We start from the raw sequence: 21151 nt of genomic DNA, 5'->3' as shown, positions 1-21151 counted from the left end.
AGTGTCTGTTGGGTAGTGATAATAGTAGCTGACAAGGTTGACTTGGGCTGGAGAACGTCTCAAGCCAGTCTGCACAAAGCAATGTGTCACATAAGAACAGGTGTTTAAAGGCTGTGTGGACTGAGTGCTCTCCTGAACACTTAAGTAATTGTCCCGCCTGCCTGGGCATTCTCACCTGCCCCTTCAGAACTGGGAAGTGAGTGGGAGCAGAGCTATGTAGGAAAGGAAACAGGATTGGATTGTCTTCCTAAAGAGGCAGGTTTCAGCAACATGATTGAACTTAAAGAAGCCAGCAAAAGATGCTGAATCTGAAGCTTGGAGCAGCCCTGACTGAGATTTTAATGTAGAGTGCAAACAACATAAAGTAGTGTGGCAAATGTCTTGGGCTTCAGGAGTGGCCCAGAATCCAGATCTCTTGGTCCAATCCACCTACAAGAAGCTCCTGTAACCCTGCGCTGTGGGCGGTAGATCAATGGCTAGGAATCCTGCACCTCAGCCAGGCGTGGGGCTCCTGATCAGCATTCCATTCCCATCACCAAAGGCAGACCAACTTTCTAGTTCCTTTCGGTGCCTGCCCACCCTCTCCACAGTATCTATGAAATGCTCGGCTTTATTTTTGGTGAGATACCTTGCCTACCCAGGATAGCTCCAGACTAAACCTGTGGGCTGAGGTCTCCACGGTGGCAATAAACTAAAGTTTATGTCTGCCCCCAGGGGGGATTTCTTTTTTTAGTGCAGGCTCTAAAGAGAACACCAGCATTCCTGGGTGTGCTTTCTTTCACCAGGAAAATCATAAAGGTACATTTCTAAGGGCAAATGAGGGAAGCTGCAAGTGGGCGAGGTCCGGATTAGGCTTCCAGGAGCACGGCTCCCTTTTAATGGGAAGTAGCTACTGTCACGCAAAGCTGGAAAAGTCCTTCCCAGATGTTTTTCCTAAGAACCCTCGGCTTCTGCATCGCCTTGTGAAGGTCGCTATCCTTTCCTCCAAAAGGCACACAGTATTCTAATTAGCCAGGTGAGTAACTTGGTCTAGGGAGCTAGCCTGAATATTCAAATCCTCCTTCCTACACAGAATTGCAGTTTGAGCCTCTGGGTTGGGGAGTTTGAAGCAGGATTTCACACAGTCCTCTTGTCTCAGTCTCACGATTGCTGGACATACAAGAGTGAGCCACTATGCTGTCTCAAAATCCACTTAGCTTTATCTTTGTTTTATGCAAACCTTGTCACTTTTTATTGACGAGTCAGTTACAAAGTGCTGGGAATCGCTTCCCTTGGCAACCCTTCGTACAACTGAACGATCAAGTCTCTTAAGACAATAATTGGTTCATCTGACTTGGCCTCATACTCTCCTCAGTCCCACAAAACTGGCCAATTAGGTTCAGTCTTCTACAGTAATAAAGGGATATAAATGGCAAGGTTTTCTCCAAAAATCTCTCATCTTCTGGCACAAGGATTAGTACAAATCAAAAGGAAGGGCCAGGCGTCCCATCATGGACCTGCTGTTCCCCAGGGCACCTCTACCCTCAGAAACAGCGCTCACAGCACGTGTGAGCCACTCGCGCCCCGGCAGCCCCACCAGTCCCGGCGTGCTGCGCGTGGCACACGTGACCCGCCCCCTGCTATTGGCCCGGAGTGGGGAGGGGCGTGGCCGCTGTGGCGCGAGTCAGCCGTAGCTTCCCTCCACTGCAGCCTGCCGTGGGAGCATCGCTGGACTATCGGTGGCGGCAGCGTGCGGGTCGGAAGCTCAGCCTGGGCACCGCGCACGCGCCAGAAGCAGTGCGGGATTGCGGAGACCGCGGCAGGTGTGCCGGGGCATCCTCACGTGATCCGGGGGGGCTGGGGCGGGACCTTAGAAACCACACCTCCTTCAGGGTCCCATTCCCACCCCAGGGTGAAAGGTGGGTAGACCAACCAGAGCCTCTGAAGGGTCCACCTGGGAAGACCTCCTCCCAAAATGCAGGGCACATCCAGAATGAGTGGAAATTGGGGAAACTGCCTCTCCCTTGGGGTGGAAATTACCATGACAATAAGGGAGTCTGACACCCTAGGAAAGAGGACTATGGAGATGAGCTGGGGGTTCAGAATTCCTGTGGGCCCTTGATCCTACCTGAAAGAGATGGAGACGGGATAGATGAGTCCCTAGGTCCCAGGGTTCAGTCCTGGCCCCGCTCCAGATCCCTGGGAGGCTCAAGCGCTGGTTTCTCGTTCCTCGGGAAAGCCTTCACCAGCTGCCAGCCACGAGGTGCGAGGCCTCTCCTCTACTGTGCCGCAGGATGGGTCCCTCGGGGCTGCTGGTGGCCCTAGCCTTGCACCTGGCAGTGTGCTCCCGTCCGCATCGGGACTACTGCGTACTGGGCGCCGGTCCTGCGGGCCTGCAGATGGCCGCCCTCCTGCATCGAGCCGGCAGGGACTACGAGGTATTCGAACGCGAGTCCGCACCTGGCAGCTTCTTCACTCGCTACCCGCGCCACCGCAAGCTCATCAGCATCAACAAGCGGCACACGGGCAAGGCCAACGCCGAGTTCAACCTCCGCCACGACTGGAACTCGCTGCTCAGCGACGACCCACACCTGCTCTTCAGACACTACTCACAGGCTTACTTTCCTGACGCCAGCGACATGGTGCGCTACCTGGGTGACTTCGCGCGGCGCCTGGGGCTCCATGTGTTATACAACACAAACATCACCCATGTGACTCTGGACAAGGATCCACAAGCCTGGAACGGCCATTACTTCATTCTGACGGACCAGAAGGGCCAGGTTTACCAGTGCAGGTAAGGAGCCTCAGGACACAGCCGAATTGCCCTCGAGATTGGAGAGAATGAGAAAGGGTCTACTCCTTGCTCCCAATGAGGTTCAGTGCCAAGCAAAACTTTTTTAAGGTGCGTCCTTACAAAGCTGTGGCTGAGTATGTTTGGGGAAATCTAGCAATTTATCCTACAGGATTTGCCAGGCTCTATTGCCTTCACTATGATCCTGTGGTGATGAATACTGTGTGTGAGCTTAGCTTATAGCCAGCAACCCATGCAGGCAGGTCCGGCCTTTTGACACTACTACACTACATTTTCTTTCTTTCACTACTACACTACTCTTTCTTTCTTTCTTTTTTTTTTTTTTTTTTTCAAGACAGGGTTTCTCTGTGTAGCCCTGGCTGTCCTGGAACTCATTCTGTAGACCAGGCTGGCCTCGAACTCAGAAATCCACCTGCCTCTGCCTCCCAAGTGCTGGGATTAAAGACGTGCGCCACCACTGCCCAGCACCTTTTACATTTTCATTCACAGGATTCAAGTTCTAAAACCATGCAACCAAGTTGTGAAACATACATATACAAAAATCTCATATTTTAAGTAAGTTTGCAAGTTGTACTGGGTCATGATCATAGCTATCCTGGATCCCATGTGGCCCAGAGGCCACGGGTTGGACACATCTGATAGTTTTCTAAAATAAGTGTCCCCAAAACCCATGCTGAGATAGGCAGGGTGAAGTGTCTGGGCAACGTTAGTCACTAGCCAGTAGGATTTCAGAACAGAACCAGATCGAAAGGCCAAACAAGCATGGCTTCCAGATACAGATGTCACCTTGCTTTGGTTTAAGAGACATTATGTGGGCATCTCAAACTTGTTCAGTCGTCATAAGAAACCTAGAGAACATGCTCCCTAACACTCATTTAGCAGGCACAGATCTGAGGCTCTGCTCTGAAGACCTTGATCAACAAGCTGTGTCTTACCACTAACGGGGTGGGGCTACATTGGGTTGGGGTTTTGCTAGTACCTAAGCCTGTGTCCTGTCTGCTACTCCATGTTCACTTCCTGGCTGTCAGCTTCACTCCTGGCTCCAGACAAGCGTGTAACTATTGTTCATCTGTTCCTGCAGCTCAGAAAAAAAAAGGGGGGGGGGGTGTCTTGACTGGGACTCTTAGATTTTAGGTAGCTTCACTGGAGTAGAAAGGAGTGAGGCACAAAGAGGAAAGGGGTCAGAAAACAAAGGAGTGTTTGCCATATGCATCCCTTGTGGCCAAACCGTTCTGCAGCCAGAAAAAGCCACCCCATTATAATCCCCGCCAGTATAGAGAGCAGAGCTGGGCATAGTAGCACACATGCCTGTAACTCCAGCATTAGAGAAACTGAGGCAAGAGGATTGCTAGATCCAAGGCTATCCCAGGCTATAGATCAAGCTCACATCTCAGCAGGACTTTGGAAGCAGGCCCTTCTGTGCTCAGATTGAGGCTTTCCTGCTTTAAGGAGTTCTGATGCCCCGACTCTCAATGTCCCATGTCTCCTCCCTCATGAAACGGGGCAGGGGATACCAGCTGGGGAGTGGGAAGATAGAGGAGTAGATAAGATCTAGATGAATGTACCAGCACAGTATGGGTAGAAGATGTGTGTGCCTGGCTTGCCAGCACGAGAGGACCCTGAATGCCAGAGTGGAGTGCATACCCCCTGGGGAAAACGAAGCTCATCGCTGTGTGAGAGATTAAAGGAGAGAGTTTTGCTTTATCATAGGATCAGTGAGCAAACTTAATCCCTAGGTATGGTATCCCTCCAATAAAGCATGAAGCTCTGTGGCTAGCTTAGAGAGAGGCACACTGGCGTGGGTCAGTAACTGGAAGAGTGAATGGGTAAACATCTGAGTGGACGTGTCCTTGAGGAGCCTGGAATCTGGATGAGGCAAGGAGATCCACACTGAGTGGTTGTACAACTGAAGAAATGAGTCATCTTTCTGTGTCCCCCACCTGCAGCGTCCTGCTTGTAGCCACTGGTCTGGCAGTCCCCAAACTGGTTGACTTCCCCGGCTCTGAGTATGTGGAGGGGTACGAGTCTGTGTCCGTGGATCCTGAAGACTTTGTGGGCCAGAATGTGTTGATCCTGGGCCATGGGAACTCAGCCTTTGAGACAGCAGAAAACATCTTGGGTGTCACAAACTTTGTCCACATGCTGAGCCGTTCCCGGGTCCGCCTCTCCTGGGCCACCCACTATGTTGGAGATGTCAGGTAGGCTACATTCCTGCTTACATATTCTGTACCATACATCCTGTACTAAGCTGTTTCTTGATACTATAAGAAAATGCCTGCGGCTGAGTTCATGATTTCAGAGGCTAAGTCTCCCGTCTATTCCTCTCTCACCAGCACCCCATAGCAGATGGTATCACAGCAGCAGGCACACATGTCAGACAGTAAGGTTCCATAACAGGATGGGAAGCCAGAACAAGGGGGAGGTCGGGCTCCCTTCTATAGCAAACCTCTACCTGGAACTTACAGGGCTCCCAACAGAACTGTCTTCATCTCTTCCGAGGGCATGACCCAGTGATCTGCCACTAGGCTCCACCTCTTAAGGATCTACCACGGGGGCCTGGTGAGTGCTTGACTCCCTGGGTTCAGTCCCCAGCTCCACACAAGTAAGGCGAGCTGATGCACACCCGTAGTCTCAGCTCAGCACTCAGGTGGTAGAGGCTGGAGGATCAAAGTCTAAGGTCAGCCTTGGCTACTTAGTGAATTTGAAGCCAGCTTACACATCATAGGACCTTATCTTTACCAAAAGAAAAAAGAAAAAAAAAAAAAAAACAGAAAGAAGTTCACAAACTCCTGGAGTTATGTCTGTGGGGTTGAAGCTTCCCTTGAGTTAGAAGGTCTCAAATATGGGCGTTTCCCCAACCTCGGCTGCACCCGACAGCCCTCCTGATCCTCTGTCTTCTCTTGCCTGCTTTTGGGGCCCCAGAGCCATCAACAATGGCCTACTGGACACCTACCAGCTGAAATCACTAGACGGCCTCCTGGAATCAGACCTGGAGTATCTGGCCCTCGTGAAGGACAGCAAGGGCAAGTTCCACATCACCCTGAAGTTCCTCCTGGAAAATAACAGCAGCCAGAGTGCCGACTCTATTCCCCTCCCCGAGGATGACAACGACAACTTTGCCATGCGGGTGGCCTACGACCGTGTCATCCGCTGCCTGGGATGGACGTTTGACTTCTCCATTTTTGACCAGTGAGTCTAAGTGGGGTGGATGTGGGGACCCCTCAGGAGCACCTTCAGGCCTCCCTGGGGATTATGGAAGGCTTCAGGAGAGCATCTCAGAGTGCAGGAGGGCGCCAGGGGCCTTGTCCCCAGCAGCTCTTGTTCCTAACAACCCTTCTCACTGGCAGGTCCCTCAGACTCTCCTCGGGGACTGAGTTCAGCAAGAAATACCCACTGATCAAAGCCAGCTATGAGTCCAAAGGAAGCCGGGGTCTCTTTATCCTAGGGACCGCCAGCCACTCAGTGGACTACCGGAAATCCGCTGGCGGCTTCATCCATGGATTCCGATACACAGGTAAGCCTGGCTAACGGACCACTGTCCCAGGGCTCCTGACTTTCAAACGCATCAAAAGGATGTTTTCATGATCTGGAGATTTCGCCTAGAAGCAGCATGATAGTAGATACCTCTGAGGGTGGCTGTGACATGCTCAGTCCCATGCAGTTAAGTGAAAGTGTGGTCAAGGGGATGGGTTGTCTAAGATGTGCCAGTCTCACAGGGCTAGATAAGGTAGTACCCTTCAATGTGTGTGCCCATGAGGCAGCTCATGTACCCGGAGTGTAGGAACCCCTCAGTGAAAGTTCTAATTGATTATGTCAGCTCTTCCTGTGAGACTTTCAGTAGTAAAAATGGCACTGTCTTAATAATGATTGCCTGTAAAATACAAAATTAATTAATTAATTAATTAATTAATTTGAGGGCTGAGGACACAGCACAGTGGCAGAGCATTTAGTGTCCCGGAAGCCCTGTGTTCGATATGATGATGATGATGATGATGAGGGTGAGTGTGATGAGGGTGATGGTGATGATTTGATTGTTGCATGAGAACAATCCCCAACCAGAAACTGATACTTTGTAATGTGAAGGAAAAACAGAAACAAAAAGTGAGGAAGAGAAATAAGATTGCTGCATGTTGAGTATCATCTGGAAGCTGAGCCCGGGCATCCCTAGCACCTTGTGGTGGCTAGAAAGCCTTTGCTTTTCTCTTTTTTATTATAATAATGTGTGTGTGCACATGTGTGTACATGCACACTCACACATGTGCACAGAACAGGTACCATGGCATGCATATGAAGGTCAGAAGACAGCTTGCAGGAGTCAGCCTCCTTCCACCATGAGTTGTGGAGTTCAAACTCAAGTTCTTCAGCTTGCATAGATAGCAAGCGCTTTGAGCCACTGAGCCACCGGGCCAGCACAGCCTTTGTCTTTTCCTGAGGAAACAGCTGAGGGCCAGAGAGTGTTGCTTGTGTTTGATTTAGTCTCTGGTTTTTAGAAGGCAGCTTCTCCTGCCCTTTTCTCCCCTCCATGGAGGAAGCAATGGCCCAAAACCACTGAGTGAGCTGTTTAGCTCTTACCCGCATTTCAGGAGGGTCAGATGCCATGGGCTTGGGATGGAGTTTGCTTGCAGGGCCTGCTTTGCACTCAGTGGGTGGGAGATCGAGTCTGTCCTTGTTCTCAGGCATCCAGGGGAAGCTTTTACTCGGGGGGCCTGAGTCTTGTTGGTCCGTGTATCCTCAACCCCAGTCCAGGGTCCACAGTACTGAGCCAGGGGGAGAAAAATGACCTACAAGAGGTAACGGTAGTAAAACATTTGGAGCAGGCTGTGATAGCCCAGGCTAGCCTCAAACTCCCAATCCTCCTGCCTCAGCCTCCCTGTTTCTGAGATTACAGATGTGCACTACCACACATGGTTTGTGCTTTGTTTTCTTCATGCAGGCAATAAGGCAGATGATGTGGCGCTCAGAGGAGGGGCCCCTGCACAGATCTTGATGCAAAGAATTATGTGCTTATTGTAGAAAAGCTGAAAAAGACAAAACCACACAAAATCTGTAATCACTTACTGGGGTCACACATGTGCCACAGCGTATGTGTCCACGTCTGGGGACGGCCTTTGGGGAGTCAGTTTTCTCCTTCCACTATGTGGGACCTGAGGATTAAACTCAGGAATGATGGCAGGTCAAGCCTTCTTACCTGCCAAGCCACATTGCCAGCCCGATGAGTTTCTCTGTAGCATGAAAAGTAAGAGGTGATAGCAAACTTGGCATTGCCCTCTGCCTGGGGAGATCATGCCCTCACTCCCAGGTTAGAGTGGGCACTGTGGGGATGACGCTGCTGGCTGATGCTTGAGAATACATCCCCGGCTCTCCTGCCTGGCAGGTGACATTAAATACTTAAGCTCATCTGAGCAACCCTGGAGATCAGCTGTCAGTCCCCTGGTGTGTATCTTTAGAAGCAAAAAAGGTGTTACTGGGAGATCCTAGCAGGCTCACAGCTCCTCAGGTGGTGACACCTAGAGAAGTCCCTTTAGCCCATGGAGTGGGTGCCACATTGCCTGGCTACCACTACGTGGGCCACAACCAAACCCTAAGGGCCTTGAGTCCACATCCTCCTGTTTCCATTTAGTTTGATGGCTTTTGTCACCTCAGGCCCAGAGTTTACACTTCAATGCCCTTTCTAGTTGACAGGGAAAGCTACATAGTGAGTCCAAGGCCAGCCTGGGCAACTTAGACCCTTCTCAAAGTAAGAAAAGGGACAGAATGTAGCTTAGTGACAGAACACTTGTTTCACATGTACAAGACTCCAGGTTCCTTCCACAGTACCAAAAGCAATGAGGAAATTTCGCCATTTTCTGAGTTTGATCTTTCATGGTTTCTCTTGCACCCCCTGGAAAGTCCCACGCCTCAGCATGCTGTCACCTGCTCTGCAAAGGTCTTGCATTCTTGAGGTGCCAGGCTTGTTCTCCATCCCAGACACCTCCCAGACCCCTCTATTTTTGCCGCTGTCTCCTTTCTTATGAGCAGCTGGCTTGTGGCCCAGCCTCATTGCATTGGGTGTTTTATTAACTTTGGAAGAACAAGTAATTGTGTTGGCTGGCACATTCCACTATAGGTAGAGCAGCCCCAGGTGGGAAGTAAACCTCCTGAGTACTGGCTTGGGCGCCAACAGCTGCCTTCTACAAGAGATCTCACAACAAGACAGTGACGGGTAGATTTGAGCTGAGAACAACAGAAGCAGCCAGAATGTCCATGAGGCCTTAGAGATGACCTCCAAGGAGGATGGAAAGCTCTGTATCAGGGTTAGATACAGTGTATCTCACCCAGTGTAAAGGATGACATTGGCAGGGAAACTTCCATGTACAGATAGCCTCAAGCAGGGGTAAACCACTCACACCCAAATCCACCGCACCCATACTCTGCCTGATACCCAAGAGACAGAATGGAGCAGGGTCCCTGACTGCATGTGACTATGAAGAAGAAATATTTGCCACCTGGCCTTGTATACTCTATATATACTTTATATATAGTCTACATTTACTCTGTATACACTCTCTATATATACCCTGTATATACTCTACGTATATACTGTATATACTCTACATATACTCTGTAAACACTTTACATATACTCTGTATACTCTGTATATACTATATATACACTCTACATATTCTCTGTATATACTCTATGTCTGTATATACTCTACATAGACCTATACTTTTAGCTCTCACTGCCACTGTTCTCAGGCCTGGGCCTCTCTCCACTGAGCCAAGATAAAATCTTGGCCCTTCCTCCCTCTGGCCATTTCAGTGCGTGCTGTCCACCGGCTACTGGAACATCGGCATCATGGCATCCCCTGGCCATCCATAGAGTACCCCATCACACAGCTGACCAGCTCCATCATTCGGCGTGTAAATGAGGCTTCTGGGCTGTACCAGATGTTCAGTGTGCTGGCTGACATCATCTTGTTGAAGGAGTGAGTAACCCTTCCCACTTCATCTCCCCCAACCCTGCTTTACCCAGACACCCTGCCCCTTGCTTCTGGTACTATTCTGTGTGCTAAGTGGTCCGGTTGTTTCTTGTGCAAAGGAGGCCTGCAGAGGCTAATCTACTGTGGCAAGGAAGTCAGCGAGGTAAATACCACAAGGTCTTCGAGACAGCCCACATGTAAACCCCGGATTTTAGGCATCTTACTGTATGGTTTGGGAGGGGGGGTTATTTAAGCTCTGCACTTCTTGCCTCATCTACAAAATGAGCATAATTCCCTTGCAGCATTGAAGGGTGAAGATAAGAGTCCCCTCAGGCAAGGACCTGCTTGGCCCTTTTAGATCAAATGATTACTGGCACATCCAGGACAAACAGAGCCCAAGGATACAGTACAGGACGTGTCAGGAGAGAGCAAGGGAGGACTTTACAGAGGACAGGCAGGTGAGACACAGGAAGATGCCTAAGTCAGAGGACACCCCTTGATCCAAAGCCCCGGCTGCTCAACCCCTAGGTCAGGGACACGGGGAGGCCAGGAGCTCAGCATACCTCCTTGCCTTCCCCTCAGCACCCCTTCCGTGAGTGCCAGAGCTGTCTAGAGCAGGGGCTCATGCCAGAACCCAGGGCTCACTCAGCATCCTAGTCCCAACACCCACAATGGCCCAGTGGCCTCCCAACACAGTCACTCTGCCCTCGGTAGCCACCAGCCACCCTTTTAAAAGGATAGTCATACTGTTGTCCCTGCCCCCCACGCCCCTGGGGCCAACAGCTCCCCTTCTCCATCCACTTACGCATACATTCACCCCATACCTCCTTTACTCAAATCCCCTGACCTCCCTGACCTCATCCTGGAACACCCTTGCCCCTGGCATACTCTCAGGTTGAAGAGAGCTTTCTGGAACCTGCCCCAGATATTCCAGAAGGCACAGCTGCCACAGCGGTATTATAGGGTGGAAGGTTCCTGGTCAGTCCACAGCACTACCCCTGTGGTGAACCTGCACCCCTCCCTGGTCCTGAGTGCTCCCGGGTCCCACCCACAGGAACGCCACAGCCTTTGAGTACCTGGAGGAGTTCCCTATGCAGATGCTGGCCCAGCTGGAGATGCTCACAGGGAGGACAGCACGGCATGGGCTCTTTGTCATCAACATGGAATATGGCAAAAACTTCTCTGGGCCTGAGAAGGACGTCTTCTATTATGACCGGTCTGTGGCACACATAGAAGATGCCTGGATGTCTAACTTCCTTCACCCTGTCATCTACTACTACAGACACCTCCCCACTGGTAAGCTGCCCTCCACCCTCCCTGCACTCAGCCTCTTCAGAGGCCTCTTCCTGGACCACCTCTATCTACAAAGCAGGCACCACAAGGACATTCAGAACTTCTACAGCTGACAGAGGGCACTCGGGGTACCCGAGTAAGCCACACATGGTCTCTGGGTACTATGTAGTGAAAGGAGTGCTGTCATGTTGTGGTGTCTCAAAGTGGGGGGAGGTACTGCAGGTGAGTTGTAAGAAGAATGGTGGGTAAGATGACTGAGTGGTTAGAGGCACTTACCATGGAAGCCTGGAGACCTAGGTTCAATCCCTGGAACCCACGCAAAGGTAGAAGAAGAGAACCGACGGCCCCGATGTGTCCTCTGACCACCACACAGGCTCTGTGACATGTGTGCCCACACAAACAACAGTAACAATAAACCGGACAAGGACAAGAACCCAGTACAGAATCGCCAGGCCAAATTCACACTTCTGCACTGACATCACTTTGACCTTGGCCGTTTTACTTAACTCTGCTGAGCCTTGCTTCCTGGTCTACAAAGTGGGATGCTGATGGTCAGTCCATGTAGGACTGCAGGAGGGGACACACGATCTGCCGGTGGCCCAAAGGCACAGCCGAGGTATCAAGCCTTTCAGTTCAGAGCTTGAAAGGTCTCAGGTTGATGAGGGGTGCTCCAGACAGGTGCTTGTCACCCCAGGGCTAAGGAGGCTGGGGCAGGTTTGCCATGAGCTCAAGGCCAGCCTAGGCTATCTAGTGAGCTCCTGTCTCAGAGCTGAGTGTACTGAGCCACCCTTCTGTAATCTCAGCATAGGAGAAACAGAGGCAGAACAACCTCGGGCTACTTGAGACCTTGTCCCCCAAAAAGGAAGAGGTGGCCCAGCTGGGGATTGTTCCCCAGGGCAGAGGCAGCTTCAGAAGGTGGGGAATGGGGAGTGCAGGTCTGTAGTCGGCAGCCTGAACACTGGCCAACTAGGATTGGCCACCTCCTAGAGTCTGGTTTCCAGGGATGGGCAGTGTTGGTCTAGTGGCCTATGGGGTGGGCGCTTAGAGGGCAGGGTGAGTCTAGATGAACACTCTATGCTCACTGGTCCATGTGAGCACTCAGAAACCACAGGCAGCAGCTCTGGTTCCTCTTCCTCCAGCTACATGAAGGTGGCTGGTGGCCAAGCTGACCACAGCCTGGCAGAACCACCACAGGAAGGCAATCATGAGAGAAGGGGGATGTGCCAGCATGAAGGGCCAGGCCCTGATGCCTCCCTCCTCCTACAGAGCAAGATATGCGGTTCCGTCCTGCGCAGTGGCCCCTGCCTCGGCCTGTGGCCATCCATCACATCGTGGAGGACTTCCTGACTGACTGGACAGCCCCAGTAGGACACATCCTCCCATTGAGGCGCTTCTTGGAAAACTGTCTGGACACAGATCTGCGTAGCTTCTATGCAGGTAACCAAGTTTCTGAGAGGGCAGATGGTGGGATGTATATCTTAGTGTTAGAGTGCTACCATGCGTGGGTTTGAGGCCTAGCACAGGAAAAGGAAAGGGAAAAAGAAGGCAGGAGAAAAGTAAAGAAGAGCTAGAGAAAACGAGGCAGATAAAACTAATGGAAATTATGCTTGAAGTGAGAAGCTTGATATAAGGAGTTGATGGATTAGACAGAGGTAAAGAGAGAATTGGTAAGTTGGAAGGCAGAACTGACGGCTAAATACAAAGAGGGACCTAGGACAAGAACTCAAATGATCTAGAAGAGAAAATGACAGAAATAAGCCAATATTTTTGTCCTTTGAAACCCCCGGATGTTTTGAGTCCAGTGCTTTTTCTGTCATTGAGAGAACATGTCAAACAGCTGTCAAATGTCTGACACCATTCTCCAAGTCAAGTTAGAGACCGCCTCCAGCCAGTCAAAGAGCATCCTGCTTTATCCTGAGTCTACTTTGAAATGATAGCTTGGGAGCTGACTTGCTACTGTGTGACACGCCAGTCCTAATCAGCTAAGTATCATCCTATCTTGGTTAACCCACAGAGCAGAGCCCGAGCTGATCACCTCTGCAGTTCCTATAGTCTGTGAGCAGCCAACCTTGATCATACAGACTCCTGAAATGCCTAGAAAAGGGAGCCCTTGGCTTCAAACTGCCTGCCCATTCCTCAAGGCTCCAAGAGTCCACAAAAGACCAGTGGCTTATCCCCACCCAGCCTTTGTTTGGTACCCTGGATGTGTTTCCATCCAGACCATGCAGGATGTGGGCCAAGACCCCCAGTGAATGCCTGAGTGAATATAGCCAAATCTCTACTTAGAGCCAGGGGCTTGGGCCCACTAACTTTGGGGAATCCCAAAATGAAATCTCAATTAGATTTGATGATTGCTGGCAGAACACTTTGATGTCAGAATATGAAAGTGTATCCATGTGTTAAGTGTTCCCACACAGATTTAATGTCTGTTTGTTTTATGTGATATTTATCAGTGCCCCGAGGATTTCTTTTTCCCTCTCCTGGGTTCCCACATGCAAGATTCAGTTTACCACAGCACTTAGCAGCTGCATACAAGGCAACTCTTTCCTTATTCTGAATAGAACTAGCGCATTTTCACTTTATGGCTTCCCTTTAGCTTTCCCAAATTGTTGCGTGTCTGTTCTTAAGCTCTGAAGCCATTACAAACAAGATAAGATATCCTAGTTTGCTTTCCATTGCTGTGATAAAATACCAAGACCAGCAGTGTGGGGGGTAAAGGTATATTCCTCCCTCTTACACTTCCAGGTCACAGTTCATTGTGAATGAAAGGCAGGAACTGAAGCAAGGGTAATGAAGGAGCACCCTTGCTGGCCTGTGCTCCCCATAGCTTGCTCAGACAGCTTTCTTATGCAACTGGGACCACCTGCCCAGGGATGCACCAACCACAGTGAGCTGGGCACTGCCACACTAATCCCCCACAGACTTGCCTACCAGAAATCAGATGGAGGCAACCCTGCAGTTAAGGTTTCCTCTTCAGCCAGCATGCCTTTAATCTCAGCAGCAGGAAGGCAGAGGAAGGCAGATCTTATGTTTGAGGCCAGCCTGGTCTACATTGTGGGTTCCAGGATAACCAAGGCTATGTAGAGAGAGCACTCGGGAGGCAGAGGCAGGTGAATTTCTGAGTTCAAGGCCAGCCTGGTACAGAGTGAGTTCCAGGTTAGCCAGGGCTACACAGAGAAACCCTATCTCGAAAAAAAAACAAAATAAATAAATAAAACAAAATAAAATAAGCTGGGTGGTGGTGGCACACGCCTTTAATCCCAACACTTGGGAGGCAGAGATAGGTGGACTTCTGAGTTCGAGGCCAGTCTGGTCTACAAAGTGAGTTCCAGGACAGCCAGGGCTATATAGAGAAACCCTGTCTCGAAAAAGCAAAAAATAAAAAAATAAAATAAAATAAAATAAAATGGGGCCCTCTTCCCAGATGACCCTATCCTGTGTCCAGCGGACAGAAAGCTAATCAGCACGTAAGGATTACCCAACTCAGGTATAATATACCACTGTGATGGTCCTGTTGATAGTGATGGCTAAGTGCAGGGAGTATAGAGTCGTATATACCATATGAAAACCAAGATGGGAGACTGGTGAGATAGCTCAGTGGGTAAGAGCACCCGACTGCTCTTCCAAAGGTCCAGAGTTCAAATCCCAGCAACCACATGGTGGCTCACAACCATCTGCAACAAGATCTGACGCACTCTTCTGGAGTGTCTGAAGACAGCTACAGTGTACTTACATATAATAAATAAATAGATCTTAAAAAAAAAAAAAGAAAAGAAAACCAAGATGACTGCTAGGTAGAAAGTATAATATGTGGTTACCTAGGTCCCCAGCATTGCCTCAGCTCCTCTCCATGCTTGTCTCCCAAGCCTGGCCTGATACCTCCTTTTGTCTTCACATAGAGTCCTGTTTCCTGTTCACGCTCACACGCCAGAGGCTGCCGCCCTTTTGCCAGCAGGGATACCTGAGAATGCAGGGGCTCTCAAGCACCAAGAGCCTTTGGCAGCATGGTGTGGAAAGCAGGCTCCTGCAGGACTACACGGCCATGGAGAACAGCAGTCGGTGGCTTGGTGACCACTCCTCAGCTCCAGGGCCTCTGACTCAATCCCTTGACAGCAACAAAGAGGAGCTCTGAGCATCCTTCCCCAGACTATGGTGACTGGCACCTCTCCAGAAAACCTCTGCCAGAGAAGCCTCTTCTCCCACTTTTCAGGCTGCTCAGGACCATCACAGAGATAACAGACAACGGGACTGCCCATAGAGTGCAGAAGGCTGGGTTAGGGTCACATAGCGGTGTCCCTTCCTGGGCTGGCCCCTGGTGCTAGATGCAAGGTCAAGAGGAGGATACCTTCTGTCAGGTATGAGCTGCCTTCCACATCCAGCTTGTGTCCAACTTGGACCATCACTAAGTAAGCACCATGCTGGCCTTGTGTGTCTGCGTCTAGGACCAGCCAAACTCCTTTTCATTTTCCTTCTGGTTCACTCTGCAGATGGCCTTCACTCTACCTGGGGAACATCTCAAAGCTGAAGGCCCTTTGTTTCCACAGTGGGCGTAGGAGAGTCAAGGCTTAGAGTCTTCAGCAGTGGGGCAGACAGTTGGGATCTCTGCTTCCCAATACAGATATGGACCCCAACTCAGAAGCATCAGATATCTCCTAGTGTCCTTATCCAGGAGGCCTGCCCTTATGCCACCCTTCTTTTCACACTGTGATGCCTTCCCTGGAAGTCAGGCTGGGCATCACAGGCCCAGAGGGCTTGTATGGGGCAGAGACAGGAAACTCCTGCAAGGTCATCTGTCCAACTGACTTCTCGGGAGCAGGGCACCTCAGTGCTGCCCTGTCCCCAAGATCACACTCCCAGGCATCGGCAGCCTGTGTGTCCCTCTCCCACCCTGCTGCCTGGCATCCTGAGCCATGCCTTCCTTGATGCCTGCCTGGGCAGGTTTAAGGTGATGCTGTGCCTGCCGCCGTGGGCACGGAAATGTTGACACTTGCCCAGCTCTGGGCTGCCCTGATGCTCCTCTCTTCCTTGCTTTCCCTCCCAAGTCCACACTCAGCCAACAGATTAGCAAAGAAGCCACGAGGAAAGCATTGCCCACAAGGACAGCATGGTGATCACATCATGATTTCCCATAGCCCCAGAGTGCAGGTACTACTGTTCCTCACCAGCCTCCATCGGTCGTCATGGAGGTCACTCAGACGTCCAGGGACACAACCCAAAGCCCCTTCCTGGGATCATCCTCTCTCCCTAGGAGAGTCGTGGCTGGGTCCAAGCTCTCCTAGCCATCTGACCTACCTGCAACCATCTTCCTTTCTGGCCTACCAGATCCCAACAGGACAATTCAACACCTTCATGTCACCAGGGGAACTGTGTACCCTGTATCTATTTGGGGTAGTTTGCACAGTGCCAATCCTCCTAACTAAGTCATCATCCAAGCCCAGGATGTCAGTGTTGCCATATTTCACACAGATTGATTGGCAAGCCAAACTGGGACCCTGCCACCCCACCCTCTTCTCCAAAGCATTTTCAAATGAGTCTTTGATTTAACACAACAAAATCGAAACCTGCTCCTTACACCTCGCCCTCCAGTCATCGAGGATGGCTGAGCCACTTGTTTGGTGCCTTAGCAAGTAGCTGGCTGACACCCTTGTGTAAGACATCTGCTGCTTCCTGTCATCTGCCAGATCGTTGATTCCATCAAAATATCAGGCAGCCTTATTTGTTTTCAACACAGAGTGTTCTGTTCTTGCTCAGTTGACTAGAGATGTCTTCTGCTTCCCCCACCCCATAGGGATTCCGTGTCCTGGCCTGGTACTTATTATATAGCCCAGCCTGCACTTGGACTCACAGTCATCCTCCTGCCTCAACCTCACAAGTATTGGGATTACAAGCTTGAACCATAAAACTTTCTTTTTTAAGATTTATTTTTACTTATGTGTACATGAGTGCAGGTGCCCAGAAACCAGAAGAGGGTGTCAGAGTCCCTTAAAGCTGGAGTTACAGGAGGTTGTAAGCCACCATGTGTGGGGCTGAGAGCTGAGCTCAAATCCTCTGGGAGAGCAGTAAGTGCTGAGCCAATTGCTCCGGAACCCCTTCCCCATAACTGTTTTGAAGAAAAGATTAAAAGTAAGGCAAGCTAGATGTGGCACACATCGGTATCCTAGCATTAGGGTGGCCAGGGCAGGAGAATTGAGGTCTAAAGCTAGCCTGGGCTACATGGAGAGTTCCAGTATGGGCAACTTAAAAAGATCCTATCTCAAAGAAACTTTAAAAGAACAAAAATAACTGGGCATGGTGGTATATGCCTTTAATCTTAGCATGCCCAAAACATGGGGTGGAGAATCTCTTGTGAATTCAAGACCGGCCTGGTTGACTCAGTAAATTTCAGGTCAGCTAGAGTTATATGAGACCTTCTCTCAATCAATCAATCAATCAATCTTCTCTCAATCAATCAATCAATCAGTTAGTCAGTCAGTCAGTAAGCAGGAATAATTATGGTGAAGAAACTGGTTGAAATAAGTGAGAGACACGAAAAGGAGTTATGTAACTTCTCATGATCATCCCTTGAGGGTGTAGGGAAGGGCTGACAAGTTTTCCCCACAACCCTGCATACGATGTGGCACCCAGTGAGAGGGGGCAGCAGCTGCTTGAAGCTGTGACGATAGGAAACCACGGTGGCTCTGCTGGGACTGTGGGACAAGGTTCTTTATTCCTCTTTGGATCAAATTTGTGTTTATTTTTCGAATGTGATTATATGCTACTGAAATAAAAATACATTTATTTTTAAACAATTTCTGCTCTGGCATTTTGGGATGGCTGGGAAAGAGTAGACATGGGAGTCTTGCAAGAGGCTGTGCTGGTCCGTGTAGTGGCCAGAGTGGAGGTGCCCTAGAAGGAATCACTAAAAGGAAAGGAGCACCCTGCATTTTGCATTGGGCGCAAGCCTGCCCAGAGACAGAGTAGGGAGAGACACTTGTAATCCTAGCACTTGGGAGGTAGGGGGTAGAGGCAGGGGGATCAGAAGTTCAAGATCATCCTGGGATACAAAAGACATCTTTTTTTGTTTTTGGAGACAGGTTTCTCTGTGTAGCCCTGGGTGTCTTGGAACTCACTCTGTAGACCAGGCTGGCCTCAAACTCAGAAATCCGCCTGCCTCTGCCTCCCGAGTGCTGGGATTAAAGGCCATGCACCACCACGCCCGGCTAAAAGACATCTTTTTTTTTTTTTAAGACTTAATTATTTATGTCCTTTATGCACATGAGTACTTTGTCTGCATGACATCTGCGCTCCAGAAAAGGGCATCAGACAGGTGTGAGCTGCCACATGGGTGCTGGCAGTTGAACTTAGGACCTTTGGAAGAGCAGTGAGTACTCGTAACCACTAAACCATCATCTCTCCAGCTCCTATAAAAGGCATCTTTAATCCCAGCCCTTGGAAGGCATAAGGAGAAGCAGGTGAGTTTCTGCAAGTTCAAGGCCAACCTGGTCTACGTAAGGAGTTCTACTCCAACAGCTACATTAGGAGATCCGGCCTTGAAACAAAAAACAATAAAATAGGATGTGAGTGGTTGGAAGGAAGGCTAAGGGAGGGAGTGATTGATGTACTCCTGTGTGGAGTCTGAATTCACTGAGACGACATAGCATGGCCATCCTTGGAAGCATCTTCTCTCAAATGATAGGAAATCAGAGAAAAATTCCTCATGTGGGAGAGACACCCCCACCCTACCCCCGGGCTGGTCTCCAATGCCTTGGACAGCACCAAATTCCTTCTGTCTGATAAAATTCCCGGAAGTCTACTTGGAAACCAGCGGGCCAAAAAGCAAATCTGTGGCCAGGGGATGTGGCTCAGGTGGTAGAATGCTTGCCCAAAACACACAAAGCCCTGGAATCATGGTGGTCCAGCATGGTGGCATACGTCTGTAATCCCAGCACCCTTAGGAGGCAGAACCAGGAGGATCCAAAAGTCAAGGCCGAGCTCTCAACTCTACACTGAACGTAGAAGCTAACCTAGAACACATTAAATGATATCTCAAAAGAAAAAAAAAAAAAGCCCATATAAGCCAAGTATAATGTTACAGGTCTATAATCCCAATTGAAAGGACCAACCTCAGCTATATGTGAGTTTGAAGCCACCCTGAACTGCATGAGACCTACCTCAAACTGCAACAGGGCCCCAGACCTTAGCACAACTGACTTCATTATGGAAGAGCCATTCAGGCTATAAAACTCAGAAGTCGATAGTAGCATCAGCCAAATGAAGACAAAAACCTAATCGACCAAAGTCCATAGTTATAGGAAAGTCTCTAAATGTACTAACCTTGCTTTTTAGCTTCTGTAGTTCTGACTTTAGCTAACTGTTTGTTAACTCAAGTGTGTCAACCCAGAACACGTTTTTGGTGCTTAACAGCTCATCCTGAGAAAGGCTCAATGCTACATTGGGATCCTGAACACCCATTGTAGTCGGTGGCCAGCTAATAAAGACTTTCCATTGGCTTATACCCATGTCTGAGCAGTCTTCTCTGGGGAATACCCCACAACGAAACCACACACACAAGAAACCATGTGGCACAGAACTGAGACCTTCCTACAGCCACAGGTGACCTTAAACGTGGAGCCTGCCCTAAGCAAACCATGTAACTGTGACACCTGTGTTAGTAGTTAGCTCTGAGTCACCAACAATAAATGGTGTCACACTAAAGGAATAGAGCACTGCCCCTTGGTGCCGTTTCATCAAGAGTGAGATTAGTCTCGGCTTCATGCTCCCTCTGTTTCCCACCCTGTCTCTGTGGTATGAGTCTGGATTTGAGCCTGCTTGAAGGCTGCCTTGTGAATCCAGCCCTGTGTCTGTCTCTGCCGTGTACATGCGTCTTTAAGGAAGGGCTTTGCTCTCTCTTTTATTGAACAGTGCAGAACACTGTTTAATGCGGGAAGAAATGGGACATGTTTCAAAAATCTACAACAAAGTTTTACAAGGGATTAAGTCATTGGCTCCAACTGACCCAGAAAACAAACACTTCTGCCAACAGCAGCGTTCTCCAAGCGATCTCTGTATATTGCAGTCAATGTTTATGGAGAGTTTTATAAGACTGCTTTCTTCCTCTGTTCACCGTGTCTAGCCAGTGATTAACACACTTGCACCACTCTCGTATCAGGGGCATGGGAGAGTACTTAAGATCACAGCTGTGCATCCCTTTAGGTCGGAAAGGTTGGTTACATGGGAAAGCCAAGGCAGTTATGTTGTGAACCTTGTTCTCTTAAAGGCAGGTTAAACAAGCAGGCTGAGTACACAGCGGGACGCCACTCAAGTGAGGGACTGTAAGGTGTGAGGTTCCAGTCCCTAGAATGTGAGGAGGTGTTTTTAACATGATGCAGGGCCATAGCCACCGCTCTGCCAGGACAGTGCTTGAAGAGAGGCACCCAGGCCGGCAGGTGAGCCCTACAGATTCCTGATTGCAGAAACCTGCGGACAGGCGGTTAAAGATGGGAAGTTGTTGCATAGTATCTGAGGACTAATACCCACTCCATGCAGATTCTGCCCCCACCACAGCCACATGCAGTAGAGATGACTGTCCTCACTCTACAGGGAGGGACCAAGGCTTAGAGCAGCCACACAGGAAGACCATGGCAGGGCCCTGGGAAAATGTCCTCTAGACAGAGGCAATCCACTCAAGAATGGCAACTGTCTGTGGAGAGATGGCTCAGCGGTTAAAAACACTGACTGTTCTTCCAGAGGTCCTGAGTTCAATTCCCAGCAACCAGATGGTGGCTCACAACCATCTGTAATGGAATCCGATGCCCTCTTCTGGTGTGTCTGAAGACAGCAACAGTGTACTCACATATATAAAAGTAAGTAAGTCTTAAACAAGAGTGGCGACTGTCAGTCATTCTTCTTTTTTTTGTTGTTGTTTTTGTTTTCTTTGTTTTTTGTTGTTGTTGTTTTGAAACAGGATTTCTCTGTGTAGCCCTGGCTGTCCTGGAACTCACTCTGTAGACCAGGCTGGCCTCGAACTCAGAAATCCGCCTGCCTCTGCCTCCTGAGTGCTGGGATAAAAGGCGTGCGCCACCACCACCCAGCATGCCAGTTCTCTTAACTGCCATCTTTCTACCTTC

At 49.8% G+C, this 21151-nt stretch overlaps 1 protein-coding gene across 1 annotated transcript; it reads left to right on the top strand.

Annotated features, from left to right (window-relative positions):
* The first annotated feature begins 1652 nt into the window (after positions 1-1652).
* Foxred2 (FAD dependent oxidoreductase domain containing 2) lies at positions 1653-17833 on the top strand. Its single transcript, XM_021184008.1, has 9 exons — positions 1653-1802; positions 2273-2773; positions 4738-4989; positions 5714-5980; positions 6139-6305; positions 9593-9758; positions 10807-11048; positions 12312-12482; positions 14945-17833. Exons 2-9 carry the CDS (start codon positions 2274-2276, stop codon positions 15175-15177), a joined length of 1998 nt encoding a protein of 665 aa, XP_021039667.1. The 5' UTR covers positions 1653-1802; position 2273; the 3' UTR covers positions 15178-17833.
* The last annotated feature ends 3318 nt before the right edge of the window (positions 17834-21151 follow it).

This window comes from Mus caroli, chromosome 15 (genome assembly GCF_900094665.2).
Source record: "Mus caroli chromosome 15, CAROLI_EIJ_v1.1, whole genome shotgun sequence".
Lineage (NCBI taxonomy): Eukaryota > Metazoa > Chordata > Mammalia > Rodentia > Muridae > Mus > Mus caroli.
Note: the sequence above shows the minus strand (reverse complement) of the source record. Positions and strands in the feature narration are given on the sequence as shown.

Bases quoted from the DNA above. Each gene is read 5' to 3' on its own strand.
- Foxred2 (XM_021184008.1), top strand. From the start codon at position 2,274: ATGGGTCCCTCGGGGCTGCTGGTGGCCCTAGCCTTGCACCTGGCAGTG. The intron at 4,990-5,713 runs GTAGGCTACATT...TTGGGGCCCCAG, and splicing joins CACTATGTTGGAGATGTCAG to AGCCATCAACAATGGCCTAC. The intron at 9,759-10,806 runs GTGAGTAACCCT...TCCCACCCACAG, and splicing joins GACATCATCTTGTTGAAGGA to GAACGCCACAGCCTTTGAGT.